This window comes from Diplotaxodon limnothrissa, linkage group LG1, assembly GCF_057381915.1.
Source record: "Diplotaxodon limnothrissa isolate DT_005_m linkage group LG1, D_limnothrissa_male_GT1.1, whole genome shotgun sequence".
NCBI lineage: Eukaryota > Metazoa > Chordata > Actinopteri > Cichliformes > Cichlidae > Diplotaxodon > Diplotaxodon limnothrissa.
In genome coordinates, this window is record NC_140596.1 from 14,366,944 (window position 1) to 14,391,809 (window position 24,866).

The 24,866-nt window shown below is 41.1% G+C and overlaps 1 protein-coding gene across 1 annotated transcript in view; it reads right to left on the reverse strand.

The window, feature by feature from the left end:
- Window positions 1-24,247, reverse strand: part of LOC146639525 (b(0,+)-type amino acid transporter 1-like) — a 41,866-nt gene extending 17,619 nt beyond the window's left edge. The window contains exons 1-6 of the mRNA XM_085368040.1: window positions 24,143-24,247; window positions 23,037-23,155; window positions 11,889-12,036; window positions 10,583-10,825; window positions 6,509-6,634; window positions 6,296-6,395 (exon numbers count right to left, since the gene is read on the reverse strand). Of these exons, the coding sequence (XP_085224166.1) occupies window positions 6,296-6,395; window positions 6,509-6,634; window positions 10,583-10,825; window positions 11,889-12,036; window positions 23,037-23,141 (722 nt within the window). The 5' untranslated portion in view covers window positions 23,142-23,155; window positions 24,143-24,247. The remainder of the gene's footprint in view (window positions 1-6,295; window positions 6,396-6,508; window positions 6,635-10,582; window positions 10,826-11,888; window positions 12,037-23,036; window positions 23,156-24,142) is intronic.
- Between the last annotated feature and the right edge of the window lie 619 nt (window positions 24,248-24,866).

A 24,866-nucleotide genomic window follows, 5' to 3' on the forward strand; every position in this document is an offset into this window, starting at 1 on the left:
ATTATATTCAACCTGTTAACATTTAATACTGTATTGATAGAACCAACTGATTCTGAAGCAGAGCATCCGCAGTTGCTTCTCCTGGCTCCCCAGTCCCTGAGCTCCTGCTGCTGCACCCACAGGTATGTACAGCAAGCACTGATACCTTTTTAGTCGGTGGGTTCCCTTGTGATCACCTTTACTAAATATCTACAACCAATCTGATTATATCCTGTTTTTGTTTTTTGTTTTTTTTCAATGTTGAAATTAAAATCTAGTAGCAGCCTTCTCATTTCTTTGTGTTTTGTGCTGTTTTACAGGCCCACAGGGGAGGACGGCTCCGAGGCAGATGAGGGACGGGTCCCAGGACGGTCCATCGGTGGTGGAGCTGGCCATCCTGGTGTCCCTGAAGAGTCCACACCAGTCTCCAATGGAGCATTTCCTCCTCAGCCTTGTTCCTGCTCTGGAGAGCAGCTGGTCCTTTTTATTCCTGTCTCTCTGTAAATACTTATATTTTATATATTTATGTTTAATGTTTTTCTGTTTGAGAATTCTAATATTATTTCAAATACATTTTTATAATGACTAATGTCTCAGTTCTACGACACATGTAGAATTTATTTCATATTATACTAATGACAAAATATACTAATACAGTGGGATGCAAAAGTTTGGGCAACCTTGTTAATAGACATCATTTTCCTGTATAAATCGTTGGTTGTTACAATAAAAAATGTCAGTTAAATATCATACAGGAGACACACACAGTGATATTTGAGAAGTGAAAAGAAGTTTACTGGATTTACAGAAAGTGTGCAATAATTGTTTAAACAAAATCAAGCAGGTGCATAAATTTGGGCACCACAAAAAAGAAATGAAATAAATATTTAGTGTATATCAATGTGTGTGTCTCCTATATGATAAATGGGGTGCCTTTGTCTGGACGTGCTTCCCATCCAGAGCTGCACAGCACAGAGGAAAGTTCCAGCGCTCCTGGAATCCCTCTGTGATGGACCGCCAGTCTCCAGGTGAAGGCATAGCCATGAAGTCGTCCACTAGACAGTCCCAGATGGCCGTCGCTGCCTGGGGGGTGATCTGACACACCGACTCTGTAACTGAACGCTTGGTGCTGAAGGAGTCCGCGGTGACAAGGAACCTGGACAAAATTGTTCAAAATCAGTATTATGTGTACTGCAGTTACAAAATACATTATTCAAATTCCAAAATACTTTTGTGATGTCAGATTTAAATCACAAAACTTAAATCTTACATAAAACATTTTGTAATTATAAGGATAATTACAAAATGTATATTAGATAATATCTAAAACAGTTGTGTTTTATTTTAACTTTAACATATAATTTGATTGGTAGCAACTTTCACAACTACAGTGTGCCAATCACTCACAATTCCTAAACATGTCAATCAGGTAGGAATGAAGTGAGACATTAATAGAAATAAAGAGTTGTATGTTGACATGTAGCCCTTTCCTTGCTTAAATCATTAGTATTTTTGAAAAATTAATCTGTGATAAGACCTAGCTTATCAAGATAGAACCATGTAACTAGAGATGAACCAAACTGTTCACAGTTTTATCTAACTCTGTTTTAATAAAGGCTGGTGACCCATGCTATAGAGTCTGACAGCTGCAGGGATTATATACAAATATTCAACTATCCCAGAATCAAACCAGGTCTAAATAAAAAGGAGTGAGTATCACTACAAAGGTTAACTCAGTGGTCCTAATGCTACAGTTTGATATCAGCAAACACCGAGCGCATACATTGATAGGACACCACAGCCATGCTATCATTCAAACACTGATAACAGCATAAATCGAATTAAATCGGGGCTTGATGAGACCTGAGTATCACTAGAAATATTATAAACAGTCGTCTCTGTACCACAGTTTGCTTTCAGTAAACACCGACAGCATTCACTGTTAGCATAGCACATCCATGTTAGCAGTGTATAAATGGATGGTTTAGCATATATTAGCACAGGTATCAATAAAGGACTACCGTATTAAACACTTTTACTAACCTCAGGCAGACGGACAGGCGCTCTACAGGTGGGATTGAGCTCCTGTAATTGGTGTCTAGGCGGGCGATTCTGGGACCGACGCGGGACAGCAGGTCCTCAAACTGGCAGAGTGAATGACGGTGATAGCGCTGGAATCGGCCGTCATCCAGGCGCAGCTCCTGGAGCAAGTGGTGAAACTCACCAAACTGCTCACACCTCTGGAGGACCTGATGGACCCAGGTACGGCGAGGATGTCCTTTACGCCGCTACTCTGCTCTCCACAGTAAATAGAGAAGGGAGACTCTCTCTTCAAGCGCTAGCTCGACAGCTGCCATCTTGCAAAGATACCGGTCTGGCAAAACTTCCTCCCACATCCCTCCCACATTTCCGGTTCACGCGCGTTAAAATATGATATTTTGGGGCGCGATGGATTTTTCTTGGACACGTGTAGAGGTGCGAATGTGCACGCGTCAAGTTAGGGGCGTTTGGGGCTTTTTTCTCGCGCCCATCGCGTTCGGTGTGAACACACCGTTATTCACTATAAACAGAGTGTACTGCTAAGATTAATGGTCCTTTTTTCATTTTGGTATATTTTATCCAAGCCATCCTTAAATATGGGTTACACTAACACCTCCCTTCCTGAGTCTGCTCTGCTCACCAACGAGCTACTTAAAGTAGGCCCCTGTGCTTTCATAGCAAGTAAGGATATTTTAGAGGAGGAGGGTCATGACGTAAAGTATAAAAGGACTGAGTGTGGGATGATGTGTGATCATGTTTTGCCTGCTGCTCCTATTTTCAATTAACTTAAAACTGAAAATGCTGATCATGAGCTCACGTTGAAACTTAAAGATGACAACATGGATTCAAATCAGGGTAACACGAACTGTGAAATGTCCCAACCTGAATTCTGTTTTCCTCACAATCGTGAACAGGGTGTTTTTGGACTGTTTACCTCCAGCACTGCCACCTCCAATCAGAAGATTGAGGCTGAGACCAGGGGATACAATTCTACTGTTAATGAACATGTGGTGTCCCCTCACGGAGTTAACTTGACACAATTCTCCTGTGTTTCTGTGAGCACATTATTAGACAAGGTTTTGAGTTCCAAGGATAATGTTACCACCAGCACACAGCCTAAAATGTCACCTGTCTCAGCTAAGGGTGCTAGCACAGCATTATCTGTACCCATTTCTCCATACACTCTACATAACACCCTTGAGTTACAGTCCACCTCAAGCATGGTTCCAAGTCAATGTACCATTACCACTATCATGCTGGTCAGTTCTCATCAACCAGATTCATACCTGAATATTTCATGTTTGCCCAGGAGCTTATCCATGAAGGTTTAAGTCATGTTTTTGTGGGTAATATTGTAATCCTTGTTTTCCCTGTGGCTGACCCAGCTTATCTGGGCCATAAAGATAAGTCATTGATTGAGACTTTAAGGAGGAATGTAGAAACAGGGCTTTCTGTTTTAGAGCCTATTATGACAGCCAACATGAGTCTTGAAGTGAATGAGCTGGTCCCTGCCTCAGGACATCTAACACCTGTTTGCTTCTGGACTGATAACTGTAAGATGTCATGTGAATGCAGCCAGCATCTCTCTTCGTCAGCTGGGGGGCCCGAGGAGTCCGTCCAGCCTCAGCTTCTGCTTCGCCTGGTCCATAAAAATGAAAAATCACCATCGGCCCACTGGGCAAATGCCCCAATGGCCAGTCCAGCTATGCGGTCAGCTAGTGGGTAACAGGCATCTCCGAAAACATTAGAGCACTTATGCAAATATGTGATGTCTTGATAAATCAAGCAGATATTTCAAGTTTACACAGCACTATTCTTGCCTGAAAATATCGTAAAAGTTTATTTTGTGACCCAGAAAGAGTAATATTTCAAACTCCGCCACTCTGTGTTCCTCTGCCACTGCCTTGTTTGAGTTTTGGACGTAATGGATTCTGGGATATTGCATTTCGTCATTTTGAGCTGATTGGAGACCAAAACAGACTTGCATCCAAGACTGTGATTGGCTGGTTTTGTGGCACAAATATAATGGTGTACAGAAAGAGTTGAGCGCGCACGGGCAGAAAAGTTGAAAGAGCAAGCAACACATTGAGGGCAAGCGCAAATGCAAAAACTGAGCAAGAGGGGCTGCTATTGTGTGTGCGTATGGATAATAGCAAACACTGAAATACATTTTTTTGCACGCAGCAATGAATTTTGTTCACTCAAATTTAGCTTTTCTTCACTCAAAATAAATTTCTCCTCAAAATGCGACACTTGCACCTGCAAAGTTTTTTTTACGTGCGCTCAGAATACTGGCACAAAAATAACGCCATAGTTATGTGTCTGTGAGCGCCAGGGGGGGAGAAAAAGTAGAGTGGAAAAGTACGAGCTGTCACCGAGCAGAAGTGGGAGATGGAAGCATGTAAATATAATAATAACCACTGCAGCCAAAAAGAGTGCCTGACAAGCCCAGTTGTAAGTAAGCTATTAAGACTCGACTGTACACTGTGTTCGTGTTTTCCTCCAAACCAATAAGTTCCTTAGGAGCAGCCTTTCAACACCTCTCTCTGTCTCTCGCTAGCAAAGTTGACAACAAAGTAAAGCTAGTTTTCAGCTACGAGCCCGTATTAGCCAGAGGTCCCTTTACTATGGTTTGGAGCCGCGGACCTGTTTTATATACGCGCGGAATAGTTTTATATACGAGATGACTGTAAAAAGTGCAGCTATACCTAATGTCCACCTACTGTTACTCATTTTATATTAAGATTTAAAAAACTAGTTGCTATTGGCATGGCGAGTAACCTTCAGTAATAAATCACACAGCAATAGTACATTCATGTAGTTGTAAAAAAGCATGGTAATATATTAAGTAATCCAAAGTATTCAGAATATGTTACTCTCATTGAGTAACGTAACGGAATACGTTACAAAGTACATTTTGGGGCATGTATTCAGTAATCTGTAGTGGAATACATTTTAAAAGTAATCTTCCCAACACTGAGGAGGTAAGATAGTAAAGATAGAAGTTAGTAAAGATACTGGAGAAACAACTTTACTATTTGTCAATTTCAGAAGAGTTATAAGCCATGTATACATTTTAAAGCAAGCAAGCAATTTGAAATTCATGAATCTATAGTAGGAAACATTCAAGACAAGTGCCAATATTCCCAGGATTACAGAAGTTGCCAAAAACCGAAGAGTTACATTTCAGTCTCTACAGGCCTTAGTTAGCATGTTCAATGTTAAAGTTGATGACAGTACAAATAGAAAAATACTGAACAAGTATGGCTTTGCTTGGAAGGGTTGCCAGAAAAATATCTCAGTTCTCTAATAAAATATGGTAGCAAGATTTGCAAATACATCTGAAAAAAACCCAAGATTCCTGGAAGTATATTCTTTTCAAAGATGAGACCAAAGTGGAGAATATTTGGCAAAAACAAAAGAAATTATATCAGCACAAACACCTCATACCAACTGCCAAGCAAGGTGGTAGAGCGGTAATGATTTGTGCTCGTTTTACAGAACCTGGGCACCTTGCAGTCATTGAGTTGACCATTAACTCCTCTATATACCAAAGCATTCTAGAATCAAATATGAGACCATTTATCCAACAGTTAAAATTGGCCAAATTGGATCATGCAAGAGAGCAGTGACCCTAACCACACCAGCAAAACTACAAGAGAATGAGTGAAAAATACAAATAAAAAATATAGGTATATCAGTCACTCAGTCAAAATTCAGCCCTTTCTAGCTGAAAAGCTGTGGTAGGAGTCGTGCATAAACAAATGCCCAAAACCTCACTGAACTGAACAGTATTGCAAAAGCAGTGGGCCAGAAATCCTCTATAATGATGAAGGAAACTGAGAGTCATAGAAGAAATGACTAAGTTAATTTATTGCTGCCAAAAGGGGTTGAATCATGGAGTGTATTCCAATTTTCATACACTGTTCCTGCATTTTGATATAACTATTTCATTAACTAATTAATTACATATAATATGTTGTGTGTGTGTGTGTGTGTGTGGGGGGGGGGGGGGGGGGGGGGTATATCTGCTTACTAAAAATATTTTAGTGTAATTTGTTGAATGCTGCCTGATCTGGATACATCAGTAAGGTTATTTGAGATAAAATGCAAGCAGTTTGAAGTATGTCATTTTTAAAAACAAAGCTGTAAAACAGTTTTGTTCTTTTCTTTTCTGAATGCTGAGGATGGTGCCCCTTATTTGAATTCAGAAGAGCAGTACTCATCATATTATCACATATAGCCTGAGAAAGTATGAAACCAAGTAAATAATTACCATCCATCATAAGCCCAAAGCCCATTATAAAATGCAAGTCCAATTGCTCCAAAAGATGTTGCAGTGCCATCAAAAGCATTTGAAAAATTCTCTGTTTTTCCTAGACACAAATACATAATATACAATAATGTTAGTGGTTATACATTGGTTAACATTTATTAACACAAACATTTAAAGACAGAGTTGTATGTATAGATCTATAAGAAGACTGACCTTGTGCCAACAGAACGATTCCTGCTCCAACTATGACAAGAATGATTATAAGTTTGGCTGCAGTAAAGAAGTTCTGCACATAACTTGCCAGTTTGACACTCAAACAGTTGATGGATGTGATGATCACTGCAAAAAAACAGAAAATGTAATCATATATTTTCCCACCTATACATTTATAATTAAACACATTTTTCGAAGAAGACTTGGTATTAGGGGGTTAGTTTATCTGATAATTCTAAATTGACCAAAGGTGTGAATGTGAGTGCAAATGCACGTGGAGCAAGCAGCAGCAACTGTAGAGACTTCAGGACCAGACTGAGTATTGACATAGGTGTTGGAGAGGTTGTTGAGGGTCACTTTGTTGCTGCCCAATCATCTACTGGCGGTGACGATATACTGGATGGGAGAGGGTGATGACCCTCGGGTCTTCCAAGCCACGCTGGAGGCATAACAGTGGCCTCCTGCAGAGTGAGCATCGTGACTACTGCCTCCGCTCTCTGGAAAGGATCAAATGAGCCTGCCGCTGGCCTTACGATAGAGCTTCAACGACATCTGCTGGGCCATCATGGATAACTTGGGCCTCTCCCCGGAAGACCATCATGAACGGTTTCGGGACAGTCAGATGAAGGTAGTGGAACAACTGTTCATGTGGTCCTGGAAACTGAATGACACAGCAGTGAGGTGGCTGTAGCCCAGGCCGTCAGAGGGAAACCACCATGAACTGGTGGTTCTGCAGCAGTTCATTGAAGGGCTGCCCAGGGAAATGGCACGATGGGTCTGCTCCCATCGGTCAGCAAGCTTGGAAGCTGTGGTCACACTTGCGGAGGACCACCTGGCTGCGCAGACCAAGGGAGCAGAGAGCCACAGCCAGCCAGTTACCAGACCACAGCTCATGCAAGCACTCAGACAGAGGCTCCCCGACCCCTCCCCAGTGGAGCGGTCGCTGATGCTTCATGCAACAAACCAATTTTTACCTGGTCTGCTTGCCCAGGCCCTGGAGTGCTGGAAGGAGTGCGCCCGGGATCTGAAACGGGAGTGTCTGTTGAGGTGTTTCGCATACCCGGGGCTCCAAACCCCTCCCCTGGTCAAAGAGGGACATACAGCATTCCAGTAAGGTGTCAAGGGGGTATACGCTAGGTTTTGGTGGACATGGATAGTACACAGACCCTGGTCCACTAAACCCTGGTGGCGAATCCACTCTGCCTTCAATAATGCCCCATGGCGAATGGGCTACTAGTGAAGGCGGAGTGGATGAGGTGAACTGTGGTCATGGGGATCTTCGCAAGTTTCCCATTGTACCGCTGCATATAAAATTTAAAGGAAAAATGCATACAGTTAAGGCTGCAGATAACTCACGCCTATCGCATCCCCTATTTCTGGGAACAATTTGCCAGGGATGCAATACGAATGGCTATCCGGTGGATGGTCTACTCTGGGTATTACCTCCTGGAATGCTTATCTGTTTCAGGTCATCTCCTGAGTCGGGATCACCAAAGATTACTGACTGATCAGGGCACATCATTCATGTCTCACACACTTAAGGAGTTGTAGGAATTGTTGGGCATTAAATCTGTTCAGACCTGCGTCTACCACCCTCAAACTGACGGGTTGGTGGAGTAACTGAATAAGACTTTAAGTTCATTCACGAGGATGAATGCAGTTGTGGTCATTGGTTAGACCCTTTGTTATTTGCAGTGAGGAAGGCTCCCCAGGGCTCCACAGGACTTTCAGCCTTTGAGCTACTCCTCGGCAGAAAGCCACGGGGGATGTTGCACCTGATTAAAGAAAACTGATAGAAAGGTCCAAGCCAAAAATGAGATTCAATGCATCCTGGACCTGAGAGCAAAGCTGCACACTTTGAGGAGGTTATCAGGGGAAAATATACTCCAGATCCGGGAACGTCAACACCGCTGACTCAGGCAATTTTCACCAGGAGACAAAGTGCTTTTATTACTTCCTTCTTTAAGCTTAATGTTACTCACCAAGTGACAAGGACACGATGATTACGGGACATTAACTGTGAGGTGGTGCGGTCGGGGAAGAGCCACACAAATATGTCATCTCAACATTGTGCAAGCATGAAGAGAGGTGGAAACCGACTTTCTGGTGAGCCTGGTTAAGAAAAGGCTCAGATGTTGTTTGCAGATGTGTTTGCCCTCTGTCCGGCTGTATGAACCTCTCATAGAGCACCATTTTGAAACTCAGCCTGGTGTGACGGTGCGTTCACAGCCATACAGGTTACCTGAACATAAAACACACCCGAACATAAAAATGGGGATAATAGAAGAGTCACACACTACGTGGTGTAGCCCCATAGTTCTTGTGGTGAAAAAAGATGGGTCTGTATTGTACTGCAAAGTGAATGAAGTGTCATGATGTGATGCCTACCCCATGCCCCAGGACAACGAGGCTCTGGACCAGTCAGGCACAGCTGAATTTTTCATGCCACTGGATTTAACCAAGGGCTACTGGCAAATTCCCTTGTCTGCAGAGTCCAAGAAAAAAATGTCCTTCTCCACTCCGTAAGGATTGTACCAATTTGTAACACTTCCGTTTGACTTGTTCAGTGCCACAGCCACCTTCCAGTGCCTCATAGACCAGGTGTAGCGTCCACACGCTTCATATCCTGCTGCCTACCTGGAAGATGTTATCATCCATAGTCATGCTTGTGCATGTGCAATGGGTGGCTGGGATCCTGGAGTCCCTGAGGCAGCTGGGCTCACATCCAACCTGAAGAAGTGTGCAGTTGAACAGAGGGAGGTCCAGTATTTGGGGTACCACTTTGGGGGCGGACAGGTGCACCCAAAGATGGAGAAAACAGCATCCATCACAGCCTGCCCGTGTCCCAAGACCAAGAAGGAGGTGAGGCGGTTCTTGGGGCTGGTCGTGTACTACCACAGGTTCATGCCCGGAAGGGTGAACCAGATCTGGTCCAGTGGATGGAGTGGTGTCAGGCGGCATTTGTGTAGGTGAAGAAGCTCTTCTGTGGGGAGGTCCCCACACCTAACTTTTTTCCTCCCTTTTTGTCCTGCAAACAGACACCTCGAATGGAGGGCTGGCCGTTTTGTCCCTGCAGGTAAGGGGGGTAAAGTGACCGATCTTGTACATCAGCCAGAAGCTGACAGAGTGAGAAGGAGCTGGTGACAGGAGAGTGGAGTCAGCTGGAAAGTGTTTACCCCGAAACACTGTGGAAGCGTAACAAACAAAAGAAACTGTGGGATTATAATATTATTTTATGCCATGTTATACCCCTAATTAAAGATTGTGAATTATTATGTAGTTTTAGTTTGCATTATTCTCCTGAATTAGAAGAAGGTGATAACTATTGCATTTGTTAAACTGATTTGCATTGCATTAGACTGCTGATTTATTGTGAATGAATGATATTGTTTTATGATGCATTATACTGCTGAGTTATAAGAAATACTGTTCGCAGAAAGTCATCGCCTTATTTGTCTGATTAGAAGAGAACAGAACATACTGGAGTTTTCTGCCCCATCTCAGCAGGAGCAGATAAACAGGGAGCCAAGGTCGTAGCTTAGGCGCTGTGTGAGAGAAAGAATGTGAATGTTTAGGCTTTTATGATTAGGTGGGGGCCACTAGAGGCTATAAGAGTTTGATCAATGCTCCACCATTTTGAGATCTGATGCTGTCTGCGTACGGTGTCCATCTCCCACGCGTGTGATCATTAAAATCATCGTTTGACTCAACCCGGCCGGACCAGTGTTGTTATTTTGGTTTTTCCTCTTGTATCCATCCCCAATATTTGAATCCGTAACAAAACCCATAGTAAGAATACTGTGTGGTCTGAGTTGTGTGTAGGCATCACAGTTGGCTTTAATTATTTTAATTTCAATAAAAGTATTTTTTTTTACATCTGCAAATTGGAGAGTGACATCGTTCTGGACACCTTACAAAGTAAGGCACACATTAGCTTGAAATGGCTAATGTGGCCTGAAAACCGATTGTCTTCACAATCACTTTGTGGTTTCCATTATAAAGTATAGTCATGTATGAGCTTCTAAAGTGACTCTGTACTTGTGTATAGTTTATTGCTGTTAAGCATGAACTTACATATAGCCGCTGCTGCTAGACACTTGGTGACAATTAGAGGTGGAGAGCAGCCAGGGTAGAAAGGAGTAGAGGCATATTCTGCAAAGCTCAGTGTGATGATAGCAAAGGATGAAGGCTTTAACACCATAATAGTTGTCCAGGAGTAAAGGTAGGCAACAATAGAGCCAAAAGCCTCCATGAAATAGGGGTACTCGCCGCCTGATTTGGTGATCATGGTTCCAAGTTCAGCATAACACAGTGCTCCTATGCAGCCACACACAAAAACACAAAAACACAGAAAGGAAAGTTGTAAAACAACACAGAAGAAGGGACTTTCAAAACTTTGTATGAGTTCATGTATTCAAAGCAGTGGTAAGAAACCTTGCATGTCTGTGACACTCATATATGCTTGGCACACTCAATCGCTGTCATTATATCTCCCTTGCTTCTTATGCTCTCATTTTCAATGCTCTTCACCTCTTATTTTAGTTTTAATAAGATCAAAAGAAATGGTTTCAAATTTGTTTTTTTTCTAAATTTTTGCATTACATTGCAGGTGCTTGTGCTTCCAGAAATATATGTAATATATGATATATAGATAGATATAGATATATATCTATATAGATATAGATATAGAGATATAGAGATATAGATATGTAGACACACACACACACACACACACACACACACACACACACACACACACACACACACACACACACTTCACCAGTGTGCCACCCAATTTCTGGGCTTTCAAGTTAGGTTGACCAGAAAGTATATCTTCAGATCCATATAATTAGATTCAGGAAATCCAGATTAGATGGAACCCATTTTATATAAAACTCTGTCAAACTACAATAATCAAAATCTAAATACAACATAACTGAAATACAAACTAAAGCCATACTAAATAGCGTGTGCTAGTATAAAATTTAACTGACTTAGATCAGACATCTTTTGTTATTTTTTCCCCATTTAATTGTTTTCTCACATCAAACAGTTCACAGTGTCTGAGTGATAAAACAATGATGTTCTTTACGCTTTTCGGGAACATCTCCTTTGTATCTGTGAGCTTAATTAATCTGAAGACTAATGTGCACTAAAAATCCTCACAATAACGATTTTGACTTCAACAGCCAGTAAAAACATCTTCCACAATGAAAAATTATATTCCTGGCAGAAAACAAAAGGTGATACTGTGTGAGCTTGTTCCTATTCTGACCATCATTATTTGTCTACATGACTTGAAAAGAATATTAGATTCCTGATATAGCAACAGAACTGGTTGCCGAATACAATGAAATATGAGTTAAAATGTTGGTCTCACCAAGAGTAGATAACACGCCGCAAGCAGTCCAGATTAGGAGGCAAGGTCCCACAGCTCCCGAGTACAGCAAAACAGACTTTGGGGAAATGAAAATGCCTGAGCCAATCATAGTCCCCACAATGAGACAAATGCCACTCAGCAGACCAACCTAAGCAAGCACATGGAAAATAAAAAATATTAATGTGTTTTTTCAGTTATTTAATGTCAGTAACTGTTTTCAGGAAACTATCATTCCCATGTGTTCTATAACATCATAATTATATTATAAAATAATAATTTTTTTAGCAACACCGTTTAATGCGTGGCTGTGCTTCAGCTCTTGGGATCTGAAATAATAGTGGAAATAGTTGATGCACCATTTCCGTGTCATATTTTGATTTTAAGTTGGTTGACAGCAGCAGTTAAACTCCAGAACTGGTTGAATCAGACATCATTACGTTGCCACGCTGAGTGAGGCAGAGTAAGCTGCTAAAGACTAAATTAAAGATGAAGAAGTCCCTTATCATTAAAGGCAAAATCCTCACATCTGCTGTGACAAAACAAATTTCCCACGTGTGGGACTAATAAAGGTTATCTTATCTTATCTTATCTCACAACATGTGAAAACAAACATCAATGCCACTTTTATAGGTAATTTCATTTTTTAGTCACCATAAGTATATCAGGCAAGAGATAAGGGTAAGAATGCACTAAATGGTAAATGGCCTGTATTTATATAGTGCTTTACTAGTCCCTAAGGACCCCAAAGCGCTTTTCACATCCAGTCATCCACCCATTCACACACACATTCACACACTAAACTCGTACTTTGTCTAAATCACTGCAAAAGTGTTCCAGATCTTTCTGTGGATCTCATACAGCCTTACCCAGTCATGAAAAAAAAAACCCAGAGAGGCTTGTCATCTCTATACCTGTTTAGAAATTTCCCAAGTATCCTTGAGAGGAGTAAAGAGCTGGTTTAATGTTCCTCAACCAGAGTGAAACCACATTTTTCATTCTGAATCTTGGGTCCTGGTTGGTGTGTTGCCGGGGTTGTGGGCGGGTGGGTGCATGGGGGCCCAGCCCTGGCGCAGGGTGCCGCCGGTGCGTCGAGCCACCTGGGGGGCTCTTCAACTGGTGGGGGAGATTGTCACATCTTGCAGGAGCTTTCCGCTCTTCAGGAACTCTCTCTGCAGGAGGGGGAGATACAGGAGAGGTGGAGGAAGATCTCAGCCTGGGCGTCTATTGTCTTATGAGTGGATGGTGGTGTGGGTGCAGTTTTCTCTGTGGTGGGGTTGGGTGGACTGTCCTGGGCTCTGTGGGGCCGGGGGGCGCTGCTGCACTGGGCCCCGTTCTGGATGGGCCTGGGCCCCCTTTCCCTGGCGGGTCGCGGAGTATGGGGGTGCCTACTGGGGTCAGCGGGGGAGCTGGCCCCAGGGAGGGGTTACCTGCCCCTCCCTTCCTTCCCTCCCCATCTCCAGCTGCCTCCCTCTTCCCGCTCCACCACAACCACCCACACATGCAGGGCCTTGGAGTAGGGGTATGTCACCAGGGTGCAGAGGAGGCTACCCCCCCCGTCCCCTTCTGGCTGCCTCTGCCTCAATTTTATCCCACAACTTAGACATTCACATTACTCACACTCTCATTACACATACATATAGGATCTTGGGGGTGGGCACGATACACGGAATCCAAATTACCATCAGGGTGTACACCTCACCCCTGGCGTCGTTGCCCACCTCTCAATTTTAAATACACGTAGACATTGAGGGCTAGCAGGAGGGACCATGCGCTTACCTGCTGCTCTCTGGCAGGTAGCTCCATGCCCTCCTGGGTTTTAAATGCACCTTAGAACACACATGCATCAACACTACAATGAGCGGGTGGAGGGAGGTTTGGAGTCTTCTCTCACCCCCATTCTCTGCGGCCTGCTGGAGCGGGGGGGCTAGGAGGAGGAGTTGGCCGTCCGACTGCGGTCTGGAGTGTGGGGCCTCCCTGCTGCTGCGGAGTCGGGGCGGTCTGCCTCCCCCCACCGCAGGGAAAAGGGTAACACCACCTGGGTCTGGGTGCAGTTCCCCCTCCAGGGGCAAGGGTACCTAGACCCGGTTCGTAGAGTACGCTTGGGGAGTGTGATTGTGTGTACAGCGTCTCTTTATGTCTGTCTCCACGTTGGTTGAGTGTGGAGTAAGTGTATATGAGAGTATGAGGGTGGGAATGGATGTTTGTATCTGTGTGTGCCTGTATGTCTGTGTCTATATGTCAGGTTGGGTGTCAGACGCCACCTCTCTGGGGACATCTCAGGCCCTCCAAGGTTTGGACGCCTATCTCCCCCCACCACCACTTCCCCTGCCAGTGGCGGACTCCCTCAGGTGTCGGTGCATTGGTGGTTCTTTGTGTCTGGGGGTGGGCGTCCGGGTACACACCGGCTCACTCCTTGGCGGCCGCTTATCGGGGCCTGGAGCCTGGGGCTCGCTCGGGCCACTTCGGAGGTGGGGTGCCCTCGGCCTCTCGGCCTGGGGCTCGGTCACTCAGGCACAGCTGGCTGCCGGCGGAGCTCACGGGCACGTCACTGCAACCCCCCCTGGCTTCTGCTCCGCGGCTGCTGAGTGAGCCCTCATCTGGGACTCTCCTCAGCTCTTTCTGGGACAGTGGCGCGGCTGCCCCTCTGTTGGTCTTCCTTGGTCTCTTGTGTTCTGAGGGCCTCTGGATGTCTGGAGTTTTGATCTCCTTCATACCTGCTTCATGCCCTGGAGGACGGGGCTGTGGCCCCCCCACACCCTCTAGCAGATCATTACATGAAGGACCCTTTTAAAAAAACAAGCGCGTCCATGCTCACAGGTGTACACACTAGAGATGGCACGATACCACTTTTTTATGTCCGATACCGATACCGATATCATAAATTTGGATATCTGCCGATACCGATATGAATCCGATATAATGTTTTTTAATCAACAAAACTGTTTTTTTTTAAAATATCTTGCTGCATTTTGTATAAGTTCATACTCAAGTTTAAAACAACAACTACACTAAAGCTATTCTGTTATACCTATATGCAAAAAAAAAATATTTCATAGTTCAGCAATACTGATCAATCTAATAAACTTAAACCTACACCATCCTCCCTATTCTGGTATTTTAAAGAGTACTTAGCGTAAATATTAAGCAACCTAACTAATAGGGTTCCAACTCCCAGCAACAACAAAAATAAATAAATAAAAAATAGGGAACCACCCCTCACACTCCACCTCATGATGCTTAATCAACGTAATCAACCTTAATTTGATGCAGTGTGAAAAAAAAATGCACAGAAATCAATTATTTTTCAAGAAATATTAAATAGATTCAACATCTTTCTTCAACAAAATTGCAGACTGCACAGATGGTACCTTCCCAAAGGAAAAAGTACTATAGCTTACTAGGGTATATATATTAGACTTAATAGTCACTATATACAGTAATTGACTTCTATTCATTTTACATCAAATTAAAACTTTGGGTGTAAGATTCGGATAATTATTTATTAAAAGCTAGACATTTTAAATGAGAATAAGAAAGAAAAGTATGTCTTTGTGCCCCCTTTTCCCTGTTAATGCCCTATCGGCCCCCCTGGCTAAACTTTGCTAGATCCGCCCCTGCACAGTTACCAGCCGTCAGCTACGTAGAAAAAGATCCTCGAGTAGAAAGTAATATTAAATACATTCTAACAACAGCTTATCAAGCTTAAACGTGCTGCTGTTGTTCAGCCGCTGGTTTCCTCTTTCTGGTGCAAAGTGGGCCAAAAACAAACAAGAGAGATGGACTCGCGACAGAAAAGCCGATCAGCTGATCGTTAAGCAGTTTCATGATTGAAGTAGCAGCGAGAAGAGGCAGTCGTTCCATATATCGTTTGTTAAGCTTAACGCAGGAATGCTTTACAAACATTCAGAGATGGACTTACACACTTGCTTTACTTCTCTCGGGGATAACTTTGTCGGAGATGAAATGCCGGGTTGCTAGCGAAGCTCCACATGCTATCCAGACCACCGACAGGTCCCGCATGCCACAGCCGCTCTATCACGTGATGCATACTGCTCCGACGTGCTAACGTTCTGAGGTGAGTTACGGCGTGTTGCAAGTTTTGTGAGGTGCTTTCGTGATATTTAATGGATCGGATTACATTTTTTATTTTTTTCCGATATCCGATCCAGTAATTTAGGTCAGTATCGGACCGATACCGATACGTAATATCGGATCGGTCCATCTCTAGTACACACGGGTGATCACACCCACAAACTACACCCTTTTTGGCTCCTACCTCAAAGCACACTGTGTTCTGTTGATCTTATGTGCTGCACAATAATGTTTAATATTTTGTATTTACTGTCATATTCCCATATATCATTGTGATGTTGTTTATTCTATTACTCTTGTTCTCTTCTGCTTGTTTTCTTTTTTCTTTCTCAACAGGTGATCCAGGTGATCGATATATGCATTTTCTTTTTCTTTTTTTTTCCTGCTTATTCTGTTGGTTTTTGTCTTTTGCCCTTCTCCCCCGTCCCTCTTCTCAGCTGTTTCCCTTTCCCTCTTTCTTTCTCCCCTTCTTTCCCCCAGTCAAGTCTGTCCCGTATTCAGCAAGTGAAAATAAAATAAACAATAAAAGGTGAATCAAATGGACCATTATGGCAAGGCTGGGATGGTCAATTTGGTAAAGTAAATCCGTTGGGCATCTTTCTTTGCCTTTAGACAATAATTCTGATGGCAAAAGAGCCAAACGGGACAGGCAAAAAAATAAATAAATAAATAAATAAATAAAATAATAGTGGAAATAGTTGATGCACCATTTCCGTGTCATATTTTGATTTTAAGTTGGTTGACAGCAGCAGTTAACAAACTCAAGAACTGGTTGAATCAGATATCATTACATTGCCACGTTGAGTGAGGCAGAGTAAGCTGCTAAAGACTAAATTAAAGATGAAGAAGTCCCTTATCATTAAAGGCAAAATTCTCACATCTCACAACATGTGAAAACAAACAGCAATGTCACTTTTATAGGTAATTTCATTTTTTAGTCACTATAGATAGATGAGGCTAGAGATAAGGGTAATACACTAAACTTGTACTTTGTCTAAATCACTGCAAAAGTGTTCCAGATCTTTCTGTGGATCTCATACAGCCTTACCCAGTCATGAAAAAAAAAAAACAGAGAGGCTTGTCATCTCTATACTTGTTTAGAAATTTCCCAAGTATCCTTGAGAGGAGCAAAGAGCTGGTTTAATGTTCCTCAACCAGAGTGAAACCACATTTTTTATTCTGAATCTGAGGTCCAACAAAGGGGCAGACTCTTCTCTTTTGTACCCTTGCATGCATCTTGTAAGGGAGGATACAGAGTATGGTCCCGTCTTCATAAAAAGGATGACCACCACTTTAGTTTGCACATTCAAAGACACCACCTTGACCACAATGTTTCAGAGGCATGTCAGCACACACCCTGATATCCCTTTGTTGGTGTTGATCTGATATCATCATAATAATTTTGGAGGAGGATCCAAAGATCAACACAACAACCAACAACCAACAACCTCTGAGTTTTCAGTTAGTATTTTCCAAGAATTTGGCTAATCCTATTACATTTTCACAAGTAAACCAGCATGAGTAATGTAAACTGGCTAAAGGCAAACCTAACTTGATACTATATTTATTATATTGTATTGATTAATAAAGAAAAACAGGAACGACACATCCTGGGGTTATTGAATCCAGGTCACTGACCAGTGTCCGTGGGACCAAAGAGATAATTAACTAGTTCAGCTTACATTCCACTAACAGTAAGAACACAGGAGGAATGTCACACAATCAATATGAAAAAATAAAATAAAAATTACACACTCTTTCAATTCTAATTGTTTTTTTTTTAATCAAAACATAATAGGAAAAAAATGGTTTCACAAAACATTATACTTTTTCATTTATTTAACAAAAATTAAGCCAAAATTCAAAAAGCAGTATATAAAAAAAAATAATAATAGAAAACTAAGTATACCTCATTCAGTGAGAATTGAGTACCAGCCAACTGCCAATGATCAAATACACTTTTACACAATTAACTGATCATCAGCAAGTATGACCACTTCTAAGAGCAGAAACATTGTCAAGTTGTGGGTCTGAAGCATTCAAGTGTCTGATAACACAATGCTGTAAAGGAAAGACATTAGTAAACATGTTAAAGAATCAATTATTACTACCAATAAATCTGAGGTTTCAAGACACTTCCCAATGTTTTCAAGAGTGAATATTCCAGAAAATTCACCCTAAGGTGAAAAAAGACTCCCCAAAAAACAAGAGCTGCATCTCAGAATCCACAGGCCTCCGCTAGCATGTTAAATGTTGCGGATCATGACAGTGCGATTTGAAAAAGACTATACAAACATGGTTTGTGTAGAAGGGTTGGAAGGACAAAGTGTCATGGTCCTGGGTCGTGTGACCCCGTGTTGAGTTTTATGTATCTTTTGTATTCATTTATGCTTTAGCTTAGTTCGTCTAGTTAATTTCTAGGGTGCTGTTTAGCCCTTTGTTTCTTAGTTGTTTATGTCATCTCCCTGTACTCAGTCTCCCTGGTTCGTGCGTCTACCTGTCATGCGTGGTTATGTTTAGTTCATGTCATGTCTAATCTCCATGTTTCCTGTTTTACTTTGAAAGTCTGTATTCAATGTCAGTGTATTTAGTTTCACTTCTCCTGTCCTGTCTTTAGGTTCATGTGTGTCAGCTGTGCTCCCATGTGTGGCCACTTCCCCTGATCATCCCTCATGTGTATTTAGTCTCTGTGTTTCATGCAGTCTGTGTTGCGTCGTCTGTGTTCCCACCCTCCATGTCCTCACGGCCAGTCTTTACAGTCATCTTCATGATTTTCTTAGTCTTCATAGCTTATCAGTATCTGCTTCCAGTTTAGTTTAAGTTCAGTTTAGTCACAGTATTTCTGCTTTGTTTGAAACCTGCTCTCTTGTATTCGCACCGGGGTCCACCACACACACCACCGCACGGTCTGTCTCCTCAGATCGTGACACAAAGCCTTTTGTATCTAAAAAGAACATGACAACACAGCTAAAATTTGAAAAGTTGCATGGGTTGCCAGGTGAAATTGTTAGGGAACAATGTCCTTTAGACACACCATATCAACACAAACAACTTTTGACAAATATTTAGCACACTAGTGGAAGGGTAATGGTTTAGGTGACTTAGGCACCTTGTAGTCATTTAGTCAACCACTAACTCCTGTATACAAAAGTATTCTAGAGTCAGATTTATCTGTCCAACAGCTAGCTTGGCCAAAAGTGAGTCATGAGCCAGGAGAATGACCCCAAACACATCAGCAAATCTGTAACAAAGTGGCTGAAAAAAGAAACTAATCAAGGTGCTGAAGTTCCCTGTCTAAGTCTTGAACCTAATTGAAAAGCTGCATAAACAAATATCTACAAACTTTAGAGCACTGAAGCAATATTGTAAAGAAAATTAGGTGGAAAAATCCTCCACAATAATGTGAGAGACCAATAAGATAATAGTTACTTCAAGTTATGGCAAATAAAAGTGGTTCTACAAGATACTGAATCATTGGGTGTACTTAGTTTGTCCACAAACTGCTTCTGCATTTTGGCTCAGTTTTTGGTAAATAAATAATGAAACAGTATAATATGCTATGTGTTTTGTTCATTTAATGTTTATTTAAATCATTTTAGTACCTGGTAAGGACTGGATATTTTTTTTGCTGTCTTGACAAGGCTCGCAAAATTTCAAAATCTCTGGTAGCCATTCGGGCAGGCATTCTTCAGTTTTTGGTAGCCCAAAATAAATTTAGTAGCCTGAATAAAAAAGAAAGCAATTTTTTAATGTTTTGTTTCCGTTACAATATTATACTTTAATGTATAATATTGTAATGGAAACAAAAATGAATCAAAAAAATTGTTAAAATACAAATCACAACAACTGTATAAAAATTACAACCATCAACTCAAATACTTGGTTCAAATTGAACAGAAATTTCTATGAACTTGTAAGAATCAGTCTGTGTCAGATCCTGAATCTGAAATTTCCGCTGAAGTCACGGGTAAGAGGCAAGTGGAACCAAGATCTAGGCCATTTGCTTTTTGAAGTTTGCAAAGACTGCTAAATTTTGCCAATAGTAGTTCACTCTTTCCAATATAGCACGCTGTTCTAAACAGCTTTTTCAGGAGTTCTTGTTGTGCTTGGTTTATTTTTAGTATGTTTTTTTGCAATTGCTGTTTGTTCTGGGAAAGATACTGCAGACTGGGCAATAATGCATTTCTTGCATTTCTCATGGGTTCTGATGGGGTCTTTCTTAAAATTACTGGTCCCAGTAACAAAGGCGCTTGTCGACTCAGAAATCAAATGAAACTCACAACACGCCTGGCAGAACATCATGTTATTTAGCTCGTCATATTCCAGCCACAGAAATTCTTTTGTCCATGAAACCAAAAAAGCTGCGCTTTCTTTTTGCCTCATAGTCTGATTTGTCCTAACTTTTCCGTTTTGTGGTAAGCTTTTCTTTGGCTGCCCCTTCTTCACCCTGACCTGTCTTATTTGGCTGAGCAGAACTAAAATACCAGCGTAAATCCTGCTGCTTTTACACACGTACTTACATAACGGTCAGCGATTCTTTGCACACTCAACCTCTCACATGTTTAAACTTGCTGCGAGAGATTTCACTTGTCACTTTTGAATAGTAAGCTAATGAGTGATAAGACGATGTCAGAGGAATTGGTGCGCAATTAATCGTCACTCACCAATCAGTGCTGCTGCTCTCTACACACCGTTCGCACAATTGCAAAATGAAAGTGAAAGCAAAAAACAAGCGCAAATTCAAACGCAATTTCAATATGTCACATATTGACAGTGGCTCATCGATGCCAATGACATAATTACTCAGCTACATTGGCGAAAGAATGCAAAAGCATAGACATATATTTTCCTTCCTATGATAGCCCGACGGGCAGGGCTGAGTTAGATTTTGGTAGCCCGACTGGAAAAATTTTGCGAGCGCTGCTTGAATTAGGATTGATGGAGGGTTACTTTTACCATGACTGTAAATGCCGATATAATAAAAGAAGACAGAATTAAGAAGCAATAAAAAAGCAATATCACATAAAAACAAGTCTATAAAATGTGTTTAAAGAAGAGACCAAAGTAACTGATTTTCCAAGCCTTATCTCTTCAGGTAGGTCATTCTAAAGCCTAGGGTGTGGTCACTTTTAGGGCCCTCCCAGAAGGGCCCTACCTGAGGATATAAGGATGCAAACATTGGGTAAAATCTTAAAGATCTATTAAAATAAACAGCGATCTGGTGGGGCTTGATATAAAGATACAAAGCCAGTGACTTTTCTTTATGCCAGAAAGAGAATTACAGAAGTCTGCAGGAAAATATGTGTGAATGGACTTTTCCAGGATGAGAGCAATGACTATCATAATCCTATTTTAACCTGAGAAAACCTTTCAGTTCCCATAAGTTTATTTTAGGAAGGAAAAAGCATTTTGTATCTAAAAAGAACATGGCAGCATAGCTGAAGTTTGACAAGTTGCATGGGTTGCCAGGTGAAATTGTAGGGTAAAAATGTCCTTTAGGCACACCATATCAACACAAACAACTTTTGACAAATGTTTAGCACACTAGTGGAAGGGTAATGGTTTGGGTGACTCAGCCACAGGACTTGGGCACCTTGTAGTCATTTAGTCAACCGCTAACTCCTGTATACAAAAGTATTCTAGAGTCAGATTTATCTGTCCAACAGCTAGCTTGACCAAAAGTGAGTCATGAGCCAGGAGAATGACCCCAAACACATCAGCAAATCTGTAACAAAGTGGCTGAAAAAAAGAAACTAATCAAGGTGCTGAAGTTCCCTGTCTAAGTCTTGAACCTAATTGAAAAGCTGCATAAACAAATATCTACAAACTTTAGAGCACTGAAGCAATATTGTAAAGAAAATTAGGTAAAAAAAAATCCTCCACAATAATGTGAGAGACCAATAAGATAATAATTACTTCAAGTTATGGCAAATAAAAGTGGTTCTACAAGATACTGAATCATTGGGTGTACTTAGTTTGTCCACAAACTGCTTCTGCATTTTGGCTCAGTTTTTGGTAAATAAATAATGAAACATTATAATATGCTATGTGTTGTTGTTCATTTAATGTTTATTTAAATCATTTTAGTACCTGGTAAGGACTGGATTTTTTTTTTTACTGTCTTGAATTAGGATTGATGGAGGGTTACTTTTACCATGACTGTAAATGCCGATATAATAAAAGAAGACACGCAGCAGAATTACGTGTGCGCGCGTGTTTGTGTGTGTGTGTGGGGGGGGGGAAGATATGTGTGTATTCACATCGTTTATGTTAATGAGAGTGTGGGGAGTGAGTTGGAGGGTGGGGTGAGCTGCTTTTAACCATGTAAAGCACTTTGTGCTACATTTTTTTTGTATGAAAAGTGCTTTATAAATAAAGATTGATTGATTGATTGATTGATTGATTGATTGATTGATTGAAGAAGCAATAAAAAAGCAATATCACATAAAAACAAGTCTATAAAATGTGTTTAAAGAAGAGACCAAAGTAACTGATTTTCCAAGCCTTATCTCTTCAGGTAGGTCATTCTAAAGCCTAGGGTGTGGTCACTTTTAGATTTATGCTTCAAATGTGAGACGGCCTCCCAGAAGGGCCCTACCTGAGGATATAAGGATGCAAACATTGGGTAAAATCTTAAAAATCTATTAAAATAAACAGCGATCTGGTGGGGCTTGATATAAAGATACAAAGCCAGTGACTTTTCTTTATGCCAGAAAGAGAATTACAGAAGTCTGCAGGAAAATATGTGTGAATGGACTTTTCCAGGATGAGAGCAACGACTATCATAATAATCCTATTTTAACCTGAGAAAACCTTTCAGTTCCCATAAGTTTATTTTAGGTCTTATGGAGCTTATTAGGGGTCTGGATTGCACTGCTGAGTGGATGATTATGGAGTTAATCTGTAGAGACGCTTGCTGTGGTACTGCCTGGTACTCAGTTCCAAGGCTCTATTATTGTAAAAGGTAAGGATGATCCTTTAGTGTGAAAATTTAGTGAGACTTGTTCTCAGGAACCTGCATGTATATAAAAGTCAAGCACACTGGTTCATACTTACATCTTTTTGAAGGGCAATGGCCTTCACCACCTCCTTGTTGTCTTTGGTAAGGTCAGTGGAGCCATTCTGTGACTCCTTTCTCTTCCTTATTCCACTTTCATCCATAGCAACACACTGGTCTATGAGGTAACATAAGTGTTGACACACATTACAGACCACTTGCATTAACATTTACAGGAAACACATCTTTGTTGTCCCTATAAAAGGTTATCATGACATGATAACGTTTAGAGGGAAAACTATGCTCTTCCATGGGCAGTAAATGTTCCCTTTCATCAAGATACACAGTGACTCTCAGAAACAAGAGCTCACTAAAAATCCACTCAAAGCCAAATCAAAACTAAATTTGTTCACAAATTGATTCCCATAATCTTACAGATTTAATTACATTACCAGGAACAGATATGGCTGAATTGCACAAATTTTGATTTTAAAGAGTTTCACTACAGTATTAACCTCATGCAGTGATATCTTAGACTAATCATCAATAGAGCAGCTCAATAACAGCCTTAAAGAGATCACTGAAATATCTTTAGAAGGGTTTTGGGTTGATTTTAAGTTTATTATAAGGTGATTCAGCATGTAAGCATTGTTTGTGTGGAGCTTTTAAACAAATATAATAGCAATTTTTAACAGATGTCCCTTAGAGCTGTATTAACTGTAATCCTTAACATTCATTAACTATTTGAGAGTCAAAGGGTTAATTTTAGTGATTTTTTGTGATTTGTAAAATACAATTTAAAAGTAGAACATTTGGATTTGGTGCTCTTTAGTGCAGTAATGATCAGCTCATATGCTTCATATGCTTTTTAACTGGGAAAAACTGTGAATATATTACTATTGTAAACATAGACTCCAACTTAGTCATACTAGGAGAACTGGTACAGACCGGCAGTAAGTCAAACATTATAAAAAGAATGGGGAGAGCGGAAATGTGTCTTACTCTGACACTCAGTGATAATATTTAAATACAAATTGTAGGAAAGAATTGCTTGAATGTAATTACATTTAACAGTAGCTCTGCATCACCACTATCACATACTATGTAATACATGATTATAAAGAAATGCACATTTAAAAAACATGTTGTAACTTACTTAACTTACTTGAAGAAAACAAAAACCTCAATGTTGGTCCATGAACCTTGAATGCAGCTTTTCCAAACCCAGGTGCAGTATTGTGAACACGCAAATTATGTTAAGCTAAGTTCAGTGAAGTAGAGCAGAAATGTCTGATGAAAATTGGGGGGGAAAAAACAAAAATCTCCATGAGACTGAGTAACTCCTCTGGTGGGAGGTTCCCAAATGTGATTGGACAGCTCTACATGAGAAGGGGGATGGGTTAAGGCGAAGTTCTAGCTTCATGAAATCTATTGAGCAGAAGCTTTAAAAAGGTACTGCTTTGAATTACACAGCAGATTTTCTTAACTCATAATATTGTGCAATAGCAAAATTTTATACATATGCAGCTCCCCAACTTTGTAAAACAGTAACTGAGAGTAAGAATATAGTGAGAGTCTGACGGCAATACTATAACCATAAAAAAAGAAAATCACATGATAAGCTTTATTTCATTTAATTTATACCCTTTTGTTTCTTGAGGGAGATCACTTAATCTGTTACTCAGTGAGCACTCCAAGAATCCCAGTAAGAAACTAAAAGTGACACAACCAAAACACCTATTACGTTTTTTTCTGTTTTGTTTTTTGATACTCTGAAAGAATTCCTTCCTTCTGAGTTTACCTAGCCTGACTTCCTTCACAATGCCTCTTTGATAAGGATATGTGACACCCCTGCAGTTGTGTGCTTGAACATTTGTGAGTTTGTGTGC